The 22032-nt window shown below is 38.7% G+C and overlaps 2 protein-coding genes across 2 annotated transcripts; both read left to right on the top strand.

Annotated features, from left to right (window-relative positions):
* Window positions 1-829: 829 nt before the first annotated feature.
* LOC126374157 (spidroin-2-like) lies at window positions 830-4004 on the top strand. Its single transcript, XM_050020627.1, has 3 exons — window positions 830-864; window positions 1354-2254; window positions 2570-4004. Exons 1-3 carry the CDS (start codon window positions 856-858, stop codon window positions 3826-3828), a joined length of 2169 nt encoding a protein of 722 aa, XP_049876584.1. The 5' UTR covers window positions 830-855; the 3' UTR covers window positions 3829-4004.
* Window positions 4005-16528: 12524 nt separating this feature from the next.
* Window positions 16529-20771, top strand: LOC126374646 (pupal cuticle protein 36a-like). Its single transcript, XM_050021337.1, has 4 exons — window positions 16529-16537; window positions 16844-17352; window positions 17680-17810; window positions 20056-20771. The coding sequence occupies exons 1-4, from the start codon at window positions 16529-16531 to the stop codon at window positions 20769-20771; spliced, it is 1365 nt and encodes a 454-aa protein (XP_049877294.1).
* Window positions 20772-22032: the final 1261 nt, after the last annotated feature.

The raw sequence follows: 22032 nt of genomic DNA, 5'->3' as shown, positions 1-22032 counted from the left end.
TTGCTTTTATTCTCATTTCTATCAGATGAAGGTAATTTTACTTAGCGATGGTCTTTGCCTAAGACTGATGCTTCTCGGACAATGTTGGAAAATATTTATGGTCTGTTGCCTATGGTTTTATTTACCTACTTAAATAATTAAAGTGATGAACATGTTTTAGAAATAATGAGTCACATCATTACTTACGTGCCTCACATGTTGGCATGGTTTTCACAAGTGATTTATTCGATGCTAATTTAAGTAAATATTTTGCATAAAGTTTTAGAGTTCATATTGTTTCATTTTATATTCAAATGCATGTTTAATTGTTATGATGTACGTGTAAATTCATTCAGAACCCAGTATGCATACAATTATTAAGATTTTTTGGGTAAAAAAAAAACAAATTATTTGGTGTAAGGAGGTATTAAATTGAAAGACTGTAAGGTAATACTGTAAATCGATGTTCAATTTGCAACTAATCGTAGAGTAGAGACAAGAATAATAGTAAAATTAAATCATAAAGTGCAAGTATTTCATTCGTTTCATATTATTTATTAATAATAAAAAATCTTTTTCGAATTTCAAATTGGCAAATTACGCCTGGCCTTTGAAATGTGTAAAACATAGTTACGATGTTTTACTTCATCTAGTATGTTCAAAATAATTAGTATATCGGCAATATCGATCGAGAAATTGAGCAAGCTGTCTCACACACTCACGCGCCGGGATCTTCAGCAGTTAAAGGTTAGGGCCGTGAGTTCGGTTTTAGGTAAGACGTCGGAGTGAATGAATATAGTAATCATATAAATAGGGTACAGTACACGAAACGAGCACATTCGGTGTTCATCCTTTACCTAAACAACAGCTTTGAATATGAAGCTGGTAATTATTTTAATACACTTTAATCAAAGGGCATATTCTGTAATGCTTTTGCGTGCTTCAAGATAATATTTGCGAGTTTTGTAAAGAAATTGTTGATGTTATCAAATTAAGAATAATAATGTCTCGTGACAGTGTTTGTGTGTTCCCTGGGAATGTTTCTTAAGAGGAAATTACTTCATGCTATGAGAATCTGTGTTTTAAAAGCAATAATAATATCCTAATACTTACCTTAAATAGAAAAGCTGTAATACTAGTGTTTTCCATACTTTTGAAAATGTTACTTTACTTATTTCTGGAGTGTTTATCGTCCTGGGAATGTCGTAAAAGTCGAGGAAGAGATCACTATCCTGTCCAAATTGGAGGACTATACGGTTCATCATCTTCATCTTAGGACTTTCACACCAAGTGTGGTTTTTGGGAACTAGTGAAGTCGTACCTCATCCAGATAAAATTAGACTATTGTAATAATTACTCTTTTAATTGTTTCAGCTCATAGTTCTGTCGGTGATAGCGTGCAGCTATGCAGCCAAGTTGGACAGGACGTACCTTCCACCTGTGTCCGCAGCCACTGCTGGCGGCAGTCCTGGGTCACTGACCGCTCCCGGATCTGGTGGTTTTGGAGGAAGAGGATCTGCGCCTGGAGCTCCTAGCTTTGGATCTTCCGGACCTTCTGGTTTCGGATCTTCGGGACCTTCTGGATTAGGGCAGGGTGCGACCGCGCCTTCTGCGTTTGGAAAGGGTACTGCTCCCGCCGGTTTTGGACAGGGCGCTGCTGGTCCTTCTGGTTTCGGACAGGGTACCAACGCTCCCTCTGGGTTCGGGCAAGGCGCTGGATCTCCTAGTTATGGACAGGGTGCCGCCGCTCCTACTGGATTTGGACAAGGTGCTGCCCCCTCAGGCTTTGGTCAGGGAGCTACTGGACCTTCTAGTTTCGGTCAGTCTACCGGCGCTCCCTCTGGCTTCGGTCAAACTCAGAGTGCACCTAGCTACGGACAAGCAGCTTCGGGATTCAACCGGCAGTCTGGTGGATTCAACCAGCCAGCTCAAGGCAACTTCCAGCAACCCGAACGTGCTCAGGCAGCCGCAGACAGGAACGCCGAGATCCTGAAATACGAGAACCAAAACGATGGTGAAACTTTCACCTACAGCTTCGAGACTTCCAACGGTATTTCTGCTGAAGAATCTGGGGTTGCTACCAATGGTGTTCAAGCTCAGGGTGGTTTCTCGTACACCGGTGATGATGGTCAGTTCTACCAAGTGAGCTACACTGCCGATGAGAATGGCTACCAGCCCCAGGGCGATCACCTGCCTACTCCTCCCCCCGTCCCTGAAGAGATCCTGCGAGCTATTGAGAAGAACGCTGCCGCCGCTGCCGCTGGAACCCAGGAAGGTACTTACATATTTATATTTACTTCGAAAACTTAAATTAATGATTTTTCTTTTACAATACCATTACTTACCTTAAAATTGTTGAGCAATTTTATGAATTTTACTTTATTTTTTCGTTTTTAGAAATTAAATCTTTTTTAAATAAAAAGTTTAAGACAACTTGTCGATAGTTTATATAGATATAAATATTTTCAAAAGGTTATAGAACTTGTAACTGAAGATCCTTGTTTTTATTTGTGACCCGTAACGCCAAACGCAACTAAGTGTTATAATTTTTCAAATAACCATAAATTAAATTACTTTCTTTCACTTTCAGGTGCCTACAACCCTGATGAAGATGATTCCGGCTCCGCTCAGCAATACAACGCTGGATACGGCCGTGGTCCTGCTGCCCAACAGGGTGGTTTCAACCAGGGTGGTGCTAGTAACCAGGGAACTTTCAACCAAGGTGGTGCCAGCAACCAGGGCGCTTTCAACCAGGGTGGCGCAAGCAACAAGGGACCTTTCAACCAGGGTGGGGCCAGCAACCAGGGTGCATTTAACCAGGGTGGTGCCAGCAACCAAGGACCTTTCAACCAGGGTGGTGCTTTCAACCAGCAAGGTGGGAGCTTCAAGCAGCCCGGTGGTGCTTTCAACCAGCAAGGTGGGAGCTTCAAGCAGCCCGGTGGTGCTTTCAACCAAGGCGCTAACACTGGTTTCCCATCTGCCCGACCCTCCAACCAACCCCAAGGTCAATATAACCAAGGTGCCGGACAGGTTAACCAAGGACCTTCAGGATTCAATCAAGGCGCTCGAGGCCCCTCTGGACAGGCTCCGGGACGTGGATCTCAGGGGCAAGGTGACGCTGGATACCAATACAATCGCCCTCAATCTCAGTTTGGCGCCCCTCAAGGTTCATCTGGATTCAACCGACCTGCTTCTCAAGGATCTACTTTTAGGCCATCTGCTGGCTCCGCTGGCCCTACTGGCCCCGCTTATAGACCCAGTGCCCCATCTGGACCTCAGGGACCTTCCGGACCTGCTTCAAGACCTGGCTCCGCCCCAAGCCAGGGCTCTTTTGGACCTCAATCTTACAACCAGCCTGCTGCTCAAGGACCGAGCTCTTTCCCTAAACCATCTGGCTCTGCCGGATCTCAAGGACCTCAAGGACCTTCTGGATCTTTCCCTAGACCATCTGGCCCTCAGGGTTCATCTGGTTCCTTCCCTAGACCGTCTACCTCTGGTACTCAAGGATCATTCGGTTCCGGCCCTCAATTCCAGTCTGGGCAAGCTGGTAGGCCTTCAGCACCCGCGCAGGGATACCAGTACAACCGCCCTGGTGCCCAGGGACCAAGCTCTAGGCCGAGTCAGTCTGCCTTTGGTCCTCAAGGCTCCCAACAGGGACCTATTTCTAGACCTGGTCAGTCTGCCTTTGGTCCTCAAGGCTCCCAGCAGGGACCTAGCTCTAGACCAGGTCAGTCTTCCTTCGGACCTCAAGGACCCCAGGGTTCTCAGGGCTCTCGTCCCCAAGGCCAGACCTTCGAAGGTCCTCGTCAACCCCCCAGCTTCAGCGAACAAGAAGGATACAAATACTAAAACCAAAGCGTAGGATTGATAATTTAAGCGGCATTAGAAAATTCCAAAAAAAATATTGTATAGAAAATAATTTTGTACATACTTGTAGACGAAATGTATAGAATTCTTTTAAGTTTATAAAGTCACTGTGTGATTCAAAATGTGAATGAAGTGTTCAATAAATGGAGCAAATTTTACTTTATTTTGTTTTTATTATTCACTCTGTCTCTTCCTGTAGTTGGACCTAAGTTGCAAACGATTTTAAGTAACAATCAAACAATGACAGTGATAAAAATATTGTATGTATGTATGGGATTGACATAAGGTGTTATGTCAACCCCATACATTTTTATCACTGTCACTTTTCGAAATATTTAGCAACTTCTTACATTTTATGATGGCACCATTCGGTTACCTACTAATATATGACCCTAAAGAGATAGGTAAAGCCATATTAGAAGCAGCATATAAGTTCACGACTATATCCTAATTAGGGTAGTCACAGGTACAACCAAAATGAACTAATTAAATACTGCTTTTTAGATGAATTGCTTTATTGTGGCATATTTAGACTCCCAGAACCCAGTATATTAGGAGTATCCATTTGGACAATGAGCAAAGATAACGGCCTCCTGGTCTAGTGGTTCAGCGTTGGGCTCACCATCCGGAGGCCCCGGGTTCGAGTCCCGGTGGGGACATATCACAAAAATCACTTTGTGATCCCTAGTTTGGGTAGGACATTACAGGCTGATCACCTGATTGTCCGAAAGTAAGATGATCCGTGCGTCGGAAGGCACGTTAAGCCGTTGGTCCCGGTTACTACTTACCGATGTAAGTATGTAGTCGTCACATGAGCCATTTCAGGGGCCTTTAGCGGCTCAGTAATATCCCTGACACCAGGGTTGATGAGGTTGGTATTCCACCTCACAACCCACACGATAAGAAGATGAGCAGATAAACGCTATGCGGTGCATCATAATCTTCTTCTATCGTGTGGGATGTAAGTAACCTCACCGAGCTTTCTGTTAGACCAACGTGATAGGTGAGCCGTTTCGCCGTCTATAATAGGTTACCTACATAGTGTACTTGCTTTGGCTGTATAACTACACTGACCTAATGAATTCTCATTAAAGCAGGTCACAGAAGTAACTAAGGCTCACGTCGTTATACTATGATTGATGTACTATAGTGTAAAGGGTAATCTGTCTCAACGGCACATCATGATTTAACCTAACATAAAAAATATCGAAGTTTTGCAAGGTATATTCTGTCGTCTCATACCAACCCAAGTTGAGTTTATTGGCGAGTATTCAATCTTCTTATCGTGTGGGTTGTGAGGTGGCATACCAACCTCATCAACTCTGGTGTCAGGGTTGTTACTGAGCCGCCAAAGGCCCCTGACGTGGCTCATGTAACGACGACATACTTACATCAGTAAGTAGTAACCAGAACCAACGGCTTAACGTGCCTTCCGAAGCACGGATCATCTTACTTTCGGACAATCAGGTGATCAGCCTGTAATGTCCTAACCAAACTAGGGATCACAAAGTGATTTTTTGTGATATGCACCCACCGGGATTCGAACCCGGAGCCTCCGGATCGTGAGCCCAACGCTCAACGACTGGACCACGGAGTCTGTATTCAAATAAAGAAGCTAAATATTGTTATAAATTGTACAATTGCACGCCTTAGTTTAAAGGAAGAAAGTGCCGGAGACTGTAGAACGTATTTTCATTGATTACCATACATACTTCATACATAAACGGGAGTAAGTAAAGAGTATGGAATTCCATATGTTTCACCTGACATACTTCTCTGGCTTCCTCTACATTCATCAATCGTTTCGTACACGTTAGTTCAGAGTAGATCGTACTGAATCTTTTCCAAGGACATCTCCAATTTAGTCAATGTCCTTCTAGGTCTTCCTCTGCCAGCCCTAGCACCAACCTCCGTTGTATATACTGCTTTCTACCATGTTTGAAATAAATACATATATTCTATTCTAACCAGAAACATACGTAACTACTCAATCTCAGAGGGGGTGACCCTAGGTCTGCGTCTTACCTGGTCCAACGCCTGTCAGTGGCTGTGCCACGGGGCAATGCCGCTAGTGTAATGGGATCGTTTGGACTAGGTCAGGTTCAGAATACTTAAACGCCTAGTTGAACGTGACGAAATTACGTATGTTTCTGATTATGCGACAAAATGTATTATTATTAAAAGCTATAAATAAATTTAAAAAATAATAATTTAATAAATTTAATTTAATTTTATTTTTTATTCGGTTTAAGGCCCGATCTCCCTATCCATCCATAGGGAAGGCCCGTGCCCCAGCAGTGGGGACGTTAATGGGCTGATGATGATGAAATAAATTTACTTCTATTCTAACTAGAGATAATAGGTACCATAACAAGATAGCATCACGCCTGTACCCAAAGGGGTAGACAGAGCTATGTTTAAGTCCCATGTAATACAGGACCAGCTTATCGCTATTATTAACCGGGCACAAATCCTGGAAGCCACGAAAAATACCAAGAAGATCATACCTGGTTTTAAATTTATTTTTTTTAAGTTTATGATAGGCTGTATGCTATGGTGACCTATGCCCTCATTTTTTATTCAACATTTAAAATACCATCAACGATAAAAGCCCTAATTTTATTATTATTAAATCGACTATTAAAATTCTGTATAAAAAAACACTTATGTTTAAGTAATTTGGATTAAAGTAAAAAACTGGTCATGATCTCATAATAATTATAAGTAGTAGGTAAACTGAAGAATAACAATTTAAATACATACTACATTACTTAGCACATTAAGTTAATAAAAAAATAGAGTATGTTATACAGAAGAGTATGTAATAATTGATGGTAAGGTCAGGGTCCTACACAAGCAACCACTTGCCTTAGGCGTCCACAAATTAGTCGCTCGGTTCCAGCGCTGCTGTCGCGCGACAGTCACCCTGCTAGATGTATCCATAGAAAGTATGTTGCACAGCTGTGGCGCGGGACCCCGATAAAGACCCTGCCACAGTCAAAGAGTTCCCTCATTCAGCGCTTATCGCTATCGGCCCGCTAGGGTTGATCCTTTCTTACAAAAACTTCTCAGATGACGCCCTAAACCGAGGTTCGCTCCCGACTGGGCACCCTCAGACATGTTCTCTTAAATGTACCGGCAGAGAGCCCTCAGCGCTTGCCAGCAATTTCTTCTACAAACCCTTTTGAACCTAACCAAATCTACCACGGTATATTACATAGTTTCCTAGGTCAAAAATAAATTATGAAACTAAATAAAGACAGATCTAAAGGTGACAAAAAACGTTTCCTTTTTTGTAAGTGACTTATTTATGAAGTTTAATAAAGAAAAATGTAATAAATAAGTACGACATTTCTTCACGGTTTTCTATGACGTCAGAGGTTGCCATTTCATACAAATTCATGGTAATTTCGTGTTTTGACGTGTAGTAAAAAGTAACTGATTTGACTAGTTGGAAACTACCCCATAAAATAGTAACCATTAATTGATACCACGGATTAAATTTACTAAGTTTCTATGGGCTAATGAAAAAAAAACTGCGCTCTCTTTTGCTCTCGGCCTATGATTAGTGACCTTTGATGATCATTATGTCGATACGGCAGTCAATTGTCTCGTCAAATCAGCGTCCGCGCAGTCATTTGTTTCTGAAATTGATTACAAAATGACCAATGGCTAAGCACGGCGGAATCGTCGTACTTTTCGGACAATTAGGTCGTGTATTAGGTTTAAGATAAATTATGAAATTGTGATTACTAAATAAAGACAGATCTAAAACTAATGAAAAAGCTTTTGTTTTTTCTATTTATTTACGAATTCTAATCAAGAAAATGGAGGCTGGCCAGAGGAAGCACTAGAGAGAGAGAGAGAGAGTCCTGGAAGAAATGGAGGGAGGCCTTTGCCCAGCAGTGGGACACTTTAGACTAGAGAAGATTAGATAAGATAATCAAGAAAAACGTAATAATAAGTCAGATATTTCAACACGTTTTTCTTTGACGTCACAGTGTGCTTTCATACAAATTCCATTGTAATTTCGTGATTTGACGTTTAGTAAAAAGTAAATGATTTGATTTAACTAGTTGGAAACTAGCCGATTAGGTGATACAGCTTGCAATGTCCTAGCCAAAATAAAAGACAGTTGGTCTTCTAGATCAAACACCTTCACCAACACTGGAGCAGCGTGGTGGAGTGTGCTCTATACGAATTTATCTTAAGTGCAGTTTTAACAAGACACAGTTGGCTCGACCATTATAGACGGCGATACGGCTCACCACCTATCTGTCACCTTGCTCTAACTAAAAGCTCGGTGAGGTGTGGGTGCATAATTCGTATTCCGATGGGTGTACCCAAGTGGGTTACAGCTGTGAGCTCATGCCAATCAAATCAACGAACACAGGCGCCGCTATAGTGGAGCGTCTCCAAACAAAGACCAGATTCACGATCCAAAAAAGGTAAATCATAATAAAACAATCCACCTGATTGATACTAAGTATGATCAAATAACTATAAGATCGAAATGTCAAATGTAATCATACGATGAACAAACAATAGAATCTGACATTATGACAATCAGATATTGCAATAATTTTGTCTGGATCCCAAAATTAGGTATTTACGAATACAAACGAATGCTAGAACTTATAATTCATGAATGCTAATTGGGGAATGGATGAAAAAATTAAAAGTACTTGAATAATTTTCTATGAGTAGGAATAACCCTTTTCATGAAGGTTATTTTTATAACTTTTTTTTTCTTTTGCCCATTTGTGGGTCAGGCTAAGATCATAAGACCATACTGCCTAGTCTTCAGTACATTTGCTTTGCGGTTCAATTTCAATATGAAAGGTCTTCCGTAGTAAATTATTTTGTCAAATCCGAAATATAACGTCTTCAGTATTATATCTTGTTGTAAAATCCGATGAATAATGTCTTATGTAATTAAGTTCTCTTTTGTCAAATTTCAGTAATAAAGTCTTCAGTAATCTGCTTTATAATATCCGATCCAATAGTTCGTCTTTAGTTTAGTTACATGTCACTGTCAGTTGTCAATGAGCCTTTTTTTAAGTGACAGGCTATGAAAATCTTTCATACAGACGTAGTAATATTATCGGCCTAATGTCGGGAAAAAAACATTTTAATTTTTTATAACGATTTGACGCAACCGAAAAATCTGAAACTTTTTATGTTGAAAAAGGTTATTCCTACTCATAGAAAAATATTTCAATTCAAGTTTTTTTTTAATTTCTTCATCCATTCCCCATCGATTATGACATGATATCATCGTTGCAACGGCGGGAAAGACTTGTTTTTTTTTTTAACTTGTTTATCCCCTTGAGGAAAGGCAAAGGCAAAGCCGTGCAGCCGTCGTCTAGTGTTTTATAATTTTTCGTCATGTCCAAATCTTAATAAGGCCGAAGCCACATCTTGAGTGAGTATTTATCAATGTTCCTTGTTTCAAGTCCTTTATAAAAGCATCTTATCTGAAATGTTCAAGGCCGAAGCCACTATGACTTGTCGATTAGTTCCTTAAAAGACTTCTTTCGTGGTGTGGACTCTACCTGAACTCATTTTTTTTTTACCTTTAAAGGGTTTGCTCTCGACCTCAGACTTGCCCAAAGGCATTGACGAGGCCTAAGATGCAGCGAGATTGCCCGGAAGGTGTCTGTTCACTCTGGCCTTGAAAGCACCCGGGTTATATGCATTCGGAAATACAGAAGACGGCAGAGAATTCCAGTCCTTACCCGTGCGCATAATGAAGGACGATGCGAAGCGCTTTGTGCGAATAGTTGGGATATCCACCAAATAGGGATGGAACCCGGCCGTACGTCTGGAAGTCCGAAGATAAAAGGGGGATGGTGGAATGAGCTCGTGTAGATCGCGGGCACACTCCCCGAAGTGAAGTCTGTCGAATACCGACATACTGGCGACTGTTCGCCGATGTGCTAAGATTGTTTTTCCTACATCCACTTCTGATGCCAAGTTTATTTACATACTGCCAATAAAATAACCATAAATCATGACTGTTAAAATCTAAAATAATACCTAAAGGCACATTCATAAATCACAAACTAATAAATGGAATCGGATAGGGATAATAAGTCAAGAGTTACAAATATTTTGAAATGGTTTTGTTAAATTGAAGTGATGAAATGATAATTACGCGCGATCGTGTGAAGAAGCTTCGTAGTTCGGACGGTGTGTATTGGCGTCGAGATTATCATACATACACATATAAAATTAAATTGAAAATAATCAAAAAAATAAATCTGTTGTTGTTAATGTGTTGTTTGTTATTGATGGATTTTAACTATTTTTTATCTTATCAAAATAATTTTTAAATTTCATTTTTTTTATAATATTTAGCGAATGAATATTTTTGCAAGAAATGTTTCTGCTACGTCTTAATAATCATCATCAATTTAAGAACCACGCTCTCGTCGGTGCAGCATTTTCCATGCTACTTTTTTAGGGAAAAATAGGGCAGTGGTTTCCCCCTTAGTGGTTTACGTCTTAATAATACATATATAAATATCTTTTTTAAAACAGATTTTATACCCACAGCTCAGCCCAGGCCTCCCCTCAATCAACCGGAGGTGGTATGGAGCATACTTCACAATGCAAGTAACAACATAAATATTATTAAAATTAAAATAATTTTGAACACATACACACATAAAATCACTTGTAATCTCTTATGAGGTGAGCAGAGCTACAAATAATGAAAGACAACTTTCAGCCGCTGTTTAATTTAAGACCTTAGATAGATAATTATGTATCGTAATAATTATATCTTCTGAATTATAACTTCATATACCTAGGATCGCGCCCGTAATCCCGAAGCGTTGATATATAATAATGTAAGGGAGTATCCTTACACCATTAATCCCTTAACCCCTCCCCCCGCCCCCTTCACTCCTTTCCACACCAGCAGGCCTAGCACACTATATAAAGTGCGACGCGACGCGACACGACGCGACGCGAGATAAAATAAGGTCCTTCGTACAAGTGTATAATACTAATAGAAGAGCCAAGAAATAGAAAATCTGAGAAAAAATTCATAAGAAATGAAATGATGTCGAAGTATCGATTTTTTCATTTCTTATGACTCCGCTAGACGCTTGTACGAAGGACCTTATTTAGTGTGCTAGCCCTCCTACTATGTTAAAGCCCAGTAGGAGGCGGCCTGGAAATTTCTTTGAATATTTTTTTAAGTCTTTAAAATTTATTTACCTGCGTCAAATTAAAAAAAATATTAAATAATAAATAAATTAATTGATTTAAATATTTAATAAATTTATTTTCCAATGAACGCCGTTTGCACTACAACGTGTGCCGTAATTGAGTAGATAGCTCTGTGTGAAGTGAAGGTTCTGTCCGCCCGTAATGATGGTAATTCCGGGATATTGTACCGGTATTGGAACCGGTAATACCGGTATCGACTGTATTTTGTAGTCTCACTTTATAGCTCAGATATTATTACGTCTGTGACTATGTATTGTTATCTATTAGGCACTGTACTTTTATTCATAAATATTATTTTAAGTACCATAATAAACAAATGAGCCGTGGTAGCGCAGTCGGTAGAACGCTTGCCTCTCAGTTTGAGGTCGCAGGTTCGAATCCAGCACAGGCATAAACCAGTAATTGTCGAATTTATTTTCGAATTCATGTTTGAATCATAAATGATTATCACGTGCTCAGCGGTGAAGGAAAACATAGTGTGGACACCCACATTCCCGAGATCCTGACACACTTCTCTTGCTTCCTCCACATTCACCAATCGTTTCATACACGCACACCGGTTCAGAGTAGATCGTACTGATTTTTTTCTAAGAACATCTCCAATTTGGCCAATATACTAACATAACACACATGTACCTGTGTAATTATAACTACCCACAATATTATGACAACGCAATTTCGATAAAGATCGAAGTTGATCGATTTGTTAATACGCCATAGATAGGTAAATTGTTCGTGATTTAAGCAAAGATGTTTAATTGGTTACGATTTAAAGCGCATTGAAGAACTGCGCAGACGAACGAGGCTTTCAACGAATTGCGCATGAGTGTAACGTGACTTGGTTCTGAGCATTATGATTTCGTAAAGTAACGAACTTCTTCATGCTACTAATATTGTGTCTGATACACCTATTAGGTATAAAATAGGTCAGATTAGGAGGTCAGTTTAGGTATAACTGACCTGACCTGAAATTGGCAACAATCCGCGCCTTCTAACTTTTCCGCACCCCGCAATTTTGTTTTTGTTTAAACCGCTGACGTTATTCAACCCCCTTGTGCCACAAACGCAAAACACTACGCTCAACGGCCACCAGGGGAAGCTGGTGCCCGGCGTAGCTATAGAATTTAACTTATAGGCTACCAGCCCATGGCTCATACTTTATAAAGGGCTATTTGACAAATTAGTCAATAAGCTCGTTTCCTACTAATCAAATCAGTTACTTTTTACTAAACGTCAAAACACGAAATTACTACCTATAGAATTTGTATGAAAACGCACACCGTGACGTCATAGAAAATCGTGTTAAAATGTTTTTCTTGATTAAAATTCATAAATATATTAAATAGAGAAAAGAAAATGTTTTTCGTTAGTTTTATATCTGTCTTTATTTAGTAATCAGAATTTCATAATTTATCTTGAACCTAGTACACGACCCAATTGAGATTCTTTTTTCGAAACGTCAAAACGAACATTTTTGAAAATGGCTTTCTATTTTCGAAAATCAGCGGCTCATAAATATAATTAGTGAAAATAAGTGAAAAAGAAAAATGGATTGTTTTTTTAAACTTTTTAGACTGACTCCTATTACCTACAGGAATTAATTTATATTTTATCAAGTCAACTACTCAATTTTGAAGAGGACAATGCCTCACTGAAAGATGCTTTCCTTCCGAACATACAATCACAGTACCAACATGAGAATTTTAATCTCTTAAATGAATGTAGGCACTTACCTTCGAAGTTATAGATACACTTTGAAACATTTTAATTTTTATCCAACTCTAAGGACTAAAATAAAAGTAAAAATAACAATACGCTTGTATCCCAGAAAGGGTAGACAGAGGTATAAAATAGAACTCACTGCTCGTCAGATATGTTTATAAAATAAAAATCCTTGCAACTATTTAAAAAAAAATCTTAAACAATGTTTAAATTTACAAAAGAGATCCATTTCAGAACTCTTTTTAAACGTCAATAGGTAATCACCAAGGCTAGTTAGTCTTTCAAAGGCATGAAATTAAAAAGAATACTCTACAATATCCATTCAGACATATTTAATTTAATAATAGTACAAAGTGCATCAGTATAATAGGATCTGGCGTTTCCTATCATATCAATGACATCTTTTAAATGACTTTAGATGGATCTCAACCATGAAAATGTCGGAAGTTTATACATTCCATTGATGAAGAGGTCAGATTAAGTACGCTTCTACAATTAAATGAGTTGAATCACAAACGCAAAGGTATTATTCACTAAAATCTATCAAAAAAGGTAATTTTTTATTTAATGTTTTTTGCTAATAATTATGTTGTCCTTTCGATCTATAAAGGGCTGATTTTGATACAAAATAAATAAAAAAGAACCTCACACAATAATGTGACAGTATAGCCGATATCCTAACTGATACATAATCCATATTAATATTATAAATGGGAAAGTGTGTGGGTCTATTTGTTTGTCCGTGTTTCGCGAAAAAACGGAGTGACGAATTGACGTAATTTTTTAAGTGGAGATAGATAGGAGAGAAGACATGGAGGGTGACATAGGTTATATTTCGTCTCTTTCTAACCCCTCACTTCCCTAGAATGGGCGGTGGAAGTTGTATGGAGCACTCTGCTGGTATGCGGACTATTTAATTTTGTGACTAACAAAAACATCCTGCATCATTTTTTTGTGGAAATCTGCCACAATCCCTTCAAAGAGAGTGTGAAATAAAAGTATAAATGATACAAAATTGCACTTAATAACGTAAAAGATGGATTTTTTTATTGTATATGGAACTTTTTGCAGTTTTCAAGGTAGGAAGTTAAATTCTGGTACATTCGGAAAGCGGAACCGTGTTACCCCGAATTTAACGCAAGCGAAGCCGCGGAAAACAGCTAGTGAGAAAATAAAAGTAGGTCAAAAGACAGTGAGGCTTGCCTTAAGGATCTGAACTGATTGAAAGATGTAATTTAAATACATGACATGATCACTAATTTAGAAGCCACGCTCTTGTCGGTGTAGCATCCTCCATGCTATTTTTTAGGGAAAAATAGGGCAGTGGTTTCCATCTTGTCTTCTGCCCCGCAGTACTCTGTCTGACGCGTGTGGGACGGCGCCCAGAGTAGTCTATTTCAAAGCCGTACTAGGACTCCTGTCTTCCGCCTCTGAATAGTACTGACAGTTACTGCTTCCCTCTGTCAGGTTCTAGGTTACAGTCTGTGTGACTTGCCCCTTCCGTCCTGCATTGCCGTACCGATGGCTCCCATCTCCACCCCTGCAACCGTTGAGGTCTTCCCCGTATCCCTGGGCAATCCCTGGGGAAAGAAACAAATGAAATAAGTTTCTATTTCGTGTGGTGGTACGGAACCATCCGTGTGCGTCTCTGACACACTCCCTTGATCTGTTTTTTTTAATCATTGTTGTATAAATAATACCAAATTGCACTTAATAGCGTAAAAGATTGATTTTTTAATTGTAGATGAGCCGTTTTAGCCGTTTCTTTTCTTATGATGATGTATTATGATGTTTAATGTTTATCATTTAGATGTATAGGATATTATTTTAAAACTATATTGCACTGGCAGTGTAGTTAAAAGTACGTGCTTGATCGATGTTCTCATTCTTTTAAGTGTTGATTTGAGTAGTGACAGCCATGAGCAATATAATGTACCCACTTTAGGATTCTGTCGCACCAACATATTTGACATTTAGTGAGACTTACAGTTCAATTTGTGAAAAAAGTTAATGTGACATGGTACCAAAGTGTATACATATTAATGCTCGTGACCGTACTGATTCCAGTACACACCATCTGAATTTATTTTAAGTTATACCTGTCATTTTCATATCCACTGAAAAGGAAAGGGACGGGCAATCAACAGGTATAAAATTTAAAAATGTGCCAAAACTTCATATTGGTTAACCCGACAGAATTAAGTTCGACAGCACATGTTAAGCAGGTTGACTATCAGCGGGATGCCTATTTCATTCGCCTGGGTCATTCATTAATTCACTGAGTCATCAAAGGCCCCTGACATGGCTCATGTAAGGACTACTTACATACATTAGTAAGTAATAACCGGGACCAACGGCTTAACGTGCCTTCCGAAGCACGGTACATCTTACATTTTGGACAATCAGGTGACCAGCTTATAATGTTCTAACCAAACTAGGCATCACAAAGTGATTTTTGTGATATGTTCCCACCGGAATTCGAACCCGGGACCTCCGGGTCGTGAGCCCAACGCTCAACCACTGGACCTCTCAACCACTGGAACTCTCAATTTGTCTAAAATCACCTTAAACAGAAAATCATGATCATACTTAATCTATAACTAATTATGCGATACCCTACCATCACATTAGCTAATTGAAACGCAATTTCTTCGTGCTTTGTGGTCAATAGGACGAAGATTGGAATGTTCCGCGTGCAAGGTCAAAGACTAAGCAATATGGAGCATACACAGCTTACGAGCATTGAGGATTTATGCAGCGGTGGATGGTGGTATGCAAGACAGATGCATGCAGAATTCGTTAGTGAAATTGTTTGGTAAGATTACAAACGATTGGCAAACAATTTGGTAAGAGTAAGAACGAAAGGAAAACATGAAAAAGTAGGAGTAGGGCCCTGTGCTGGGAGCTTCTTTGGCCACGTCTTTCCCACAGCGATACAGCTTCCGATGTGGTAGTAGTTTTACAGCTAGCGAAATAATATATATGTAATTTAATTTTTGACGTTCAAAAAGCGCTAACTATGTAAGCCTATTTTGAGAATATTATATATTTTTTTTTATAGAATGGACAAGAATAAGTCAGTCAAAGTGAAGATTTGGTTATGGCTGAATATGGCAATAGTATTGAATATTATATAAGAGTAATTAAAACACATAATAACGGGTTCTTACCGCGTTTGAAATAGGGATATGAGACTCCCGATATTTCGACACTGTTGCAAATGCCAACAATAATGTATATAAGAGTAAGATCAAATTTTGATTTTCAGATAAAATAAACGAATGTAAAATGTTTAAATAAACACACAAACGAAAGATTATACCGATAATAACATTTTATTGTTTTAACCCTAATTTTGGTTCTAGACTTATAAAAAGCAATAAAACACACTACCAACAATCGACGCCATTATTTACATAATTTATTTTTCAATAATTGTACCTATTTTGAGACCTCAATTTAAGACATAATTGAAAGCATCAATAGACAATCTCACGTCACCTTGCGCCTGCGCATAAAGCCGTCCAAAACAATTAGACAAGACCATCTTCGTGTATCGTATTTTGATTACGCAACACCGGACCACGATTTTGAACATCTCCTACGTCTAAATGGATCGATACGCCCAGAAGGCTTGTAGTATAAAATTAAATATGCTACCAACTATCAAACTGTATCAGTTATCTCATACGCTTCTGAGTGGTAGCTTGTGGAAGAAAAAATGAAATTGGTGCGTAGAAATAGGTCCTCAATACAGTGATAAGTGAAGGTCAAAAATCAAAAGATGATGTATTGAAAGGTTGATCAATAAGTATGGATGTAACCTCGTGGGATTAGATGAAATCGAGAGCATTATTTCGATTGTTTGTTTTGTGAATTGAATTTGTGTTGGTACAACTTTTGGTGCATCAGATGACCTCAAATTGATTAGCGTAAATGATCTATATGCTAATGACTGATAATTTTCGCAATTTGAATTACTACTTAGTGATTTGTATTAAAACTCCAACTGGACCTTTCTACTCTTTTTTTTCAGATAATTCTCTTAGCAGCGGTCGCCTGGTCTAACGGCGCCAAGTTAGACAGGACTTATCTCCCACCGAATCATGCTCAGTCTTCTGGAGGCTCCGGCAACTTCCTCCAAACCCCAGTCTCTGGATCTTCTGATTACCAAAACAACGGTTTTAACCAAGCCAATGCTGGCAACGGGTTTGCTGACACAGTTTTTGGTCAAAATAGAAACACCTTTGCCCAGAATGATGACTATTCCCAGAACGGAAACGGTTTCGCTCAAAATGATGCTGGTTTCTCCCAAAATGTTGGATTTGACAACGTCGAAGCTCGTCCTGAAAGAGCCCAGGCTGCTTTTGAAAGGAACGCTGCGATCCTTCGTCAGGACAATACTAATGATGGAGAGACTTATGCCTACGCTTATGAGACCGAGAACGGAATCGTTGCTGAGGAGAATGGAGTAGCCACAAACGGTGTTGAAGCTCAGGGTGGATATTCTTACACTGGTGATGATGGCCAGGTTTACAGCGTTAGGTGAGATGCTGTTGTACACGTTTTAGAATTTCAACTATTCTACAATGAATTTTCATTTTCTGTCAAAATATCTCTTTTTATTTTTATTTTAAAATTGAGAGAAGGTATATGTTAAAGAATTGGGAGATATGCTGTTTATCTTTTTCATTTTTATTGGCTGAAATTCAATCAGTTTTCTAATAACCATTATCACTAACATGACTTTACTTTTTGTTACAGTTGTTCTCATTTCATTAAGACTATTATATACATAATAAAAAGCAAATAATTCAAAACAAGTAACTGTCATAGAATAGTTACTTAACTATTTATTTTCCCCAATTACAGGTACACTGCCGACCAGAATGGCTTCGTTCCCCAAGGCGATCACCTTCCTACTCCTCCCCCTATTCCTGAAGAGATCTTGAAGGCTTTGGAGCAAAACGCCCGCGATGAAGCAAATGGAATTTACGACGATGGTACGTATCTCTTTTTTGAGGATTTCTAAATGGGTTATTTTATGAGACATCGGAAATTATTTTCTTGCCTAGGATTAAGATATATTTGAATAAATAGGTCAGCAGGATAATACGCCTATAAGTTCATTATTAATGTTATTGTGATAGAAACAAGAGAATTACTTACACGACGCAAAAAAGTCTAATTTAATAGATTTTGTATTTGTACGGCCTAGTAGTATTGAACAATGTACAACACTAAGTAAAAGCTCACCTTAAAAGAAAATAATTTGCACAAAAGACTGTAAGCGTAGCGTAGCCATAGCTTTTTTCCAAACATTAGCAATATTTTGTCTGAGCTACACAAGACGACATGTATTGTAAGTATCATGACGAAACTTTATGTGTATCAATTTACACAATAGAGTCTTGCTCTTCACCATATTCTGGGTGAATGAAGCTATTGAAGATGACAATGATAGATCGATCTTCTTGCTAAAATTTAAAGCATCCATATACTTGATCGTTTGCATCTAAAAATCAATTTCATGCACCAATTCTCATGGTACTGTGGTTACTGAATCAGTTTTGATAATCTCAAACTACTAATGAGAATTCAAAGGTCATGTAACAAATAACAAATAGATGGGGTCGTAAATATGCCATATTTAGGGTTTAAACTGCCTTTTCAAATGTTATGTTATATTATTATTCTATGCCCTTTCCAAAATGATGAACAATAATATTAATTGTGCGATGGGCTAATGACGATGGGATTTATAATAATATCTCATCATCATCATCATCAGCCCATTAACATCCCCACTGCTGGGGCACGGGCCTTCCCTATGGATGGATAGGGACGGCCTTAAACCATCACGCGGGCCATCAGGCGGGATTGATGATTATTAACGACTGCTAATGCAGCCGGGACCAACGACTTAACGTGCCTTCCGAAGCACGGAGGAGCTCGAGATGAAAACTTTTTTTTTGTGGTCACCCATCCTATGACCGGCCTTTGCGAAAGTTGCTTAACTTCAACAATCGCAGACCGAGCGCGTTTACCGCTGCGCCATCGAGCTCCTCATGATAATATCTATCTTGTGACAAATATCAGGGATGATTGACCATCCTGATAGGATTACGAGTACGAATGTATGTACCTGTTGAACCATTGATTACACATCGAACTCTCCAATGCCAAGATACTCGTATCTCAAATCGTTCTTATGATACACGTTTGCCATAAATTTCCACAAACTGTCAATTTTATTGACTCATGATTCATCAAATTAAAGCTCTATGAGAAACCAATCGTTTGCAGAATACTTACTTGTTATTTCATTCGATTGCCAAAATATGAAGCACGACTTTGGCATAAACTGTTGCTTGCCCGTGATCTTCAAATTTTTTCTGGGTCAATCAGACCATGATGTTGCATGGTGAAGCTAGTTAGACTGTTATGTTTTATTGCGTTATTAAGAAATTGCTACGAAGTTACGCATCGTTTCATATAATATATCACAGGATATTGGGTATTGGTCGCATCCGCAGAAATTATAGTCAACTTTGTTTACTATGGGGTTCATCTTTATCTATCCTAGTTTGTGTCAGGAGTGACTGTGGTTATCCTATTAAGGACTTACTGCTCTTTCCATCCCGATCGGGAGACGAGTTACTTAAGTTATAGTGATAAGACTTAATACCCAAGATCAATAATCAAGTTTACGTTTGTTTCGAAGCGAGGAGAATTTACAAAATATTTGCTTCTAAATAAACCTGGTGTTATCGTATGAGTTGGTGCATCTATAATTGTAGCTTATCGAATTTGGCAGTTTAATATCTCCCGATTTGGTATTTTAGTTTTATTGCTTCCGTCTTTTTCGTTCATGAACCAATCATTTTTTTCGCCAGGCACTCTTAAAACAGAGTTTACTACTTTTTCATTGATGAAGTAAGAATGTTAATGTAACTGACCTGTAGATTGCACGTTTTATATGGAGAGGTCAGCGCAATCCTCGCTCCGATTATTAGTTCAATTTTATAGTTCAATTACACATGAAGTAACAATTTATGGTTAATTTACGACATGGACTTTTGTAACGTTTCCTTTGAATAAATATTGCCATGCGATTTAGTAGATTTACACTTTTGGATACCTATAAATGCTCTATTTACTCCAGACATGGTCAAACATCTCTCTTTCTAAAAATCTGCGAGAAGACAGCACCATTTCGAAGGTAACTATAATGTGGTTTATTTATAGGTTCTTACAACGAAGGTAAATACGGCAATGACAACGGAAATGGTCAATTCAACGATCAATCTGGATACAATTACAACAACAACGGTAACAGTTTCAACGCTGGTGGTGCCAACAACGATGCTTTCAACGTTGGCAGCGATGACGACTCTATCGTTACCAACAACGCTCTCCTCCGATCTGGAAATGCCAACAACGGAGCTTTTGGCAATGCAGGCAACAATGGAGGTTTTGGGAATGCAGGCAACCAAAACGGCGTCGAGAAAGCATACTTGCCTCCTTTCGAACAGAACGGCCAGCGCTACCAAGCTACAAACGGTTTCGGAAACCAAGCTGGAAACGGTTTCAACAACCAACCTCAGAGCAATGGCTTCAGAAACCAAGGTTCTAACGGCGTATCCAAGACTTACGGTGCTCCTGAGCAATTCGGTCAGAGCCAAAATGGACCCAGCGGAAGGAATGGAGGATCTAGAAACGGTGGTTTCAGAAACCAGGGTTCAAATGGAGTTGAAAAGGCGTACCTGCCTCCTTTTGCCCAAAACTCCGCCACCTCCGGTCCTGCTTACGATCAGACCCAGGCTTTCAGAAGTCAGGGACCTAGGAATAATGGTTTCGGAAGCCGTAACGGAGCCAACAGGGAATACCTCCCACCTAGTGCAAACCAAAGAAGTAACGGAAGACGACCAAGCTTCAGTGCCAGAAACGGATACCAATATTAGAACAATTTTAATTATGGAACGAAAATGAGTAAATGAATTATTATTTATAGCAGTATTTTGTTGTTTTATTTTCGTTATTTTGTCTGACTCAAAAGTTAATTCAGAGGCAAATTTACAATAAGTCGCGTCAAAAATGAACTTGCGATGTAGTTGTCACGTGTCGTTGCAGTTGTCTGGAGTAAGTCTATTGGGAAGAAAATTCCCAGTAGTTCAACTGGCAAGACTACTGAGAATAGGGGTAGTTTTTAACATGCACATCATAGGGTTTGCTTTGCATGTTAAAACTATTATTCGGGATTCTCTTAAAATGCATAAATGGTTTTGTCATAATTTTAATTATCATAATCCTTTTCGCATAACGTTTTTAAGCATAATAGTACTTTCCCATAATAACATCTAAGAATACTGGTTTGTTAGGTATAACTTATTTTTAGACTAATATTTGTTGGTATAAATTTGATTCGCATATAAATAGGTATCCATAATTCTTTTTTAAAATAATAGTGTTTTGTCATAATTTTTACAAGACATAACAGTAGTAGGTTAGGGTGCGGCGGGGGTGGCCCTTGGGCCACCCCTACACCGCCAGCATGTTTATCTTACACACGAAAAGTATACTGAATGATCACCAACAGCATGAAATAGAGTCAAAAAATATAAAAAGTCACAATCATGAACCAAATGCAGCCAAGGAAAAAGTAAGTTTCGGAAATGTTCAAAGTTGTGCCAAAACTTTTCTTATTCGGAGTATAGTTTGTATGCTTATAATACTTATGCTTATATGTCATTGTTGTTATTAATTATTATGCTTATTGTAGTTATGAGTTTCAAAATTATGCTTAAAAAGTTATGACAAATTAATACTATGCGTAACTAATAATAGGACAAGTAACATTATGCCATGGTAAATTATTACATCAAAAAATATGCGTAAAAATAGAGAACCCTATTATTCATGTTAAATCGTTTTTACCAGCTCACATTTTGCAATAATTACGTACCACATAATAAATATAAACTTACGACTATATCTCAATTGGGGCAGTCAAAGGTACATTCATCGCAAGATGAACTAAATACCGACACCTCACCGAGTTTTCTGTTAGTGTGATGCTCTGTCGCGGAGCCACCACCTCCAATTCAGTTGAAAACGATATACATTACTGTACGTACCATGTACATAGTGTACGTGAAAAGATTTTATGTGTACGTGCTATAATTAGAAAGAAAACAACAAATTAAAGTGGCTTCGCTGGAGAGC

This window comes from Pectinophora gossypiella, chromosome 17, assembly GCF_024362695.1.
Source record: "Pectinophora gossypiella chromosome 17, ilPecGoss1.1, whole genome shotgun sequence".
In the NCBI taxonomy this organism is placed as follows: Eukaryota; Metazoa; Arthropoda; class Insecta; order Lepidoptera; family Gelechiidae; genus Pectinophora; species Pectinophora gossypiella.
Note: the sequence above shows the minus strand (reverse complement) of the source record. Positions and strands in the feature narration are given on the sequence as shown.

What these genes read in the sequence shown, in the direction of transcription:
- LOC126374157 (XM_050020627.1), top strand. An exon ending in TGCCGCTGGAACCCAGGAAG is followed by an intron (nt 2,255 to 2,569) that starts GTACTTACATAT and finishes TTTCACTTTCAG; the next exon opens with GTGCCTACAACCCTGATGAA.
- LOC126374646 (XM_050021337.1), top strand. An exon ending in GGCCAGGTTTACAGCGTTAG is followed by an intron (nt 17,353 to 17,679) that starts GTGAGATGCTGT and finishes CCCCAATTACAG; the next exon opens with GTACACTGCCGACCAGAATG. An exon ending in AAATGGAATTTACGACGATG is followed by an intron (nt 17,811 to 20,055) that starts GTACGTATCTCT and finishes GTTTATTTATAG; the next exon opens with GTTCTTACAACGAAGGTAAA.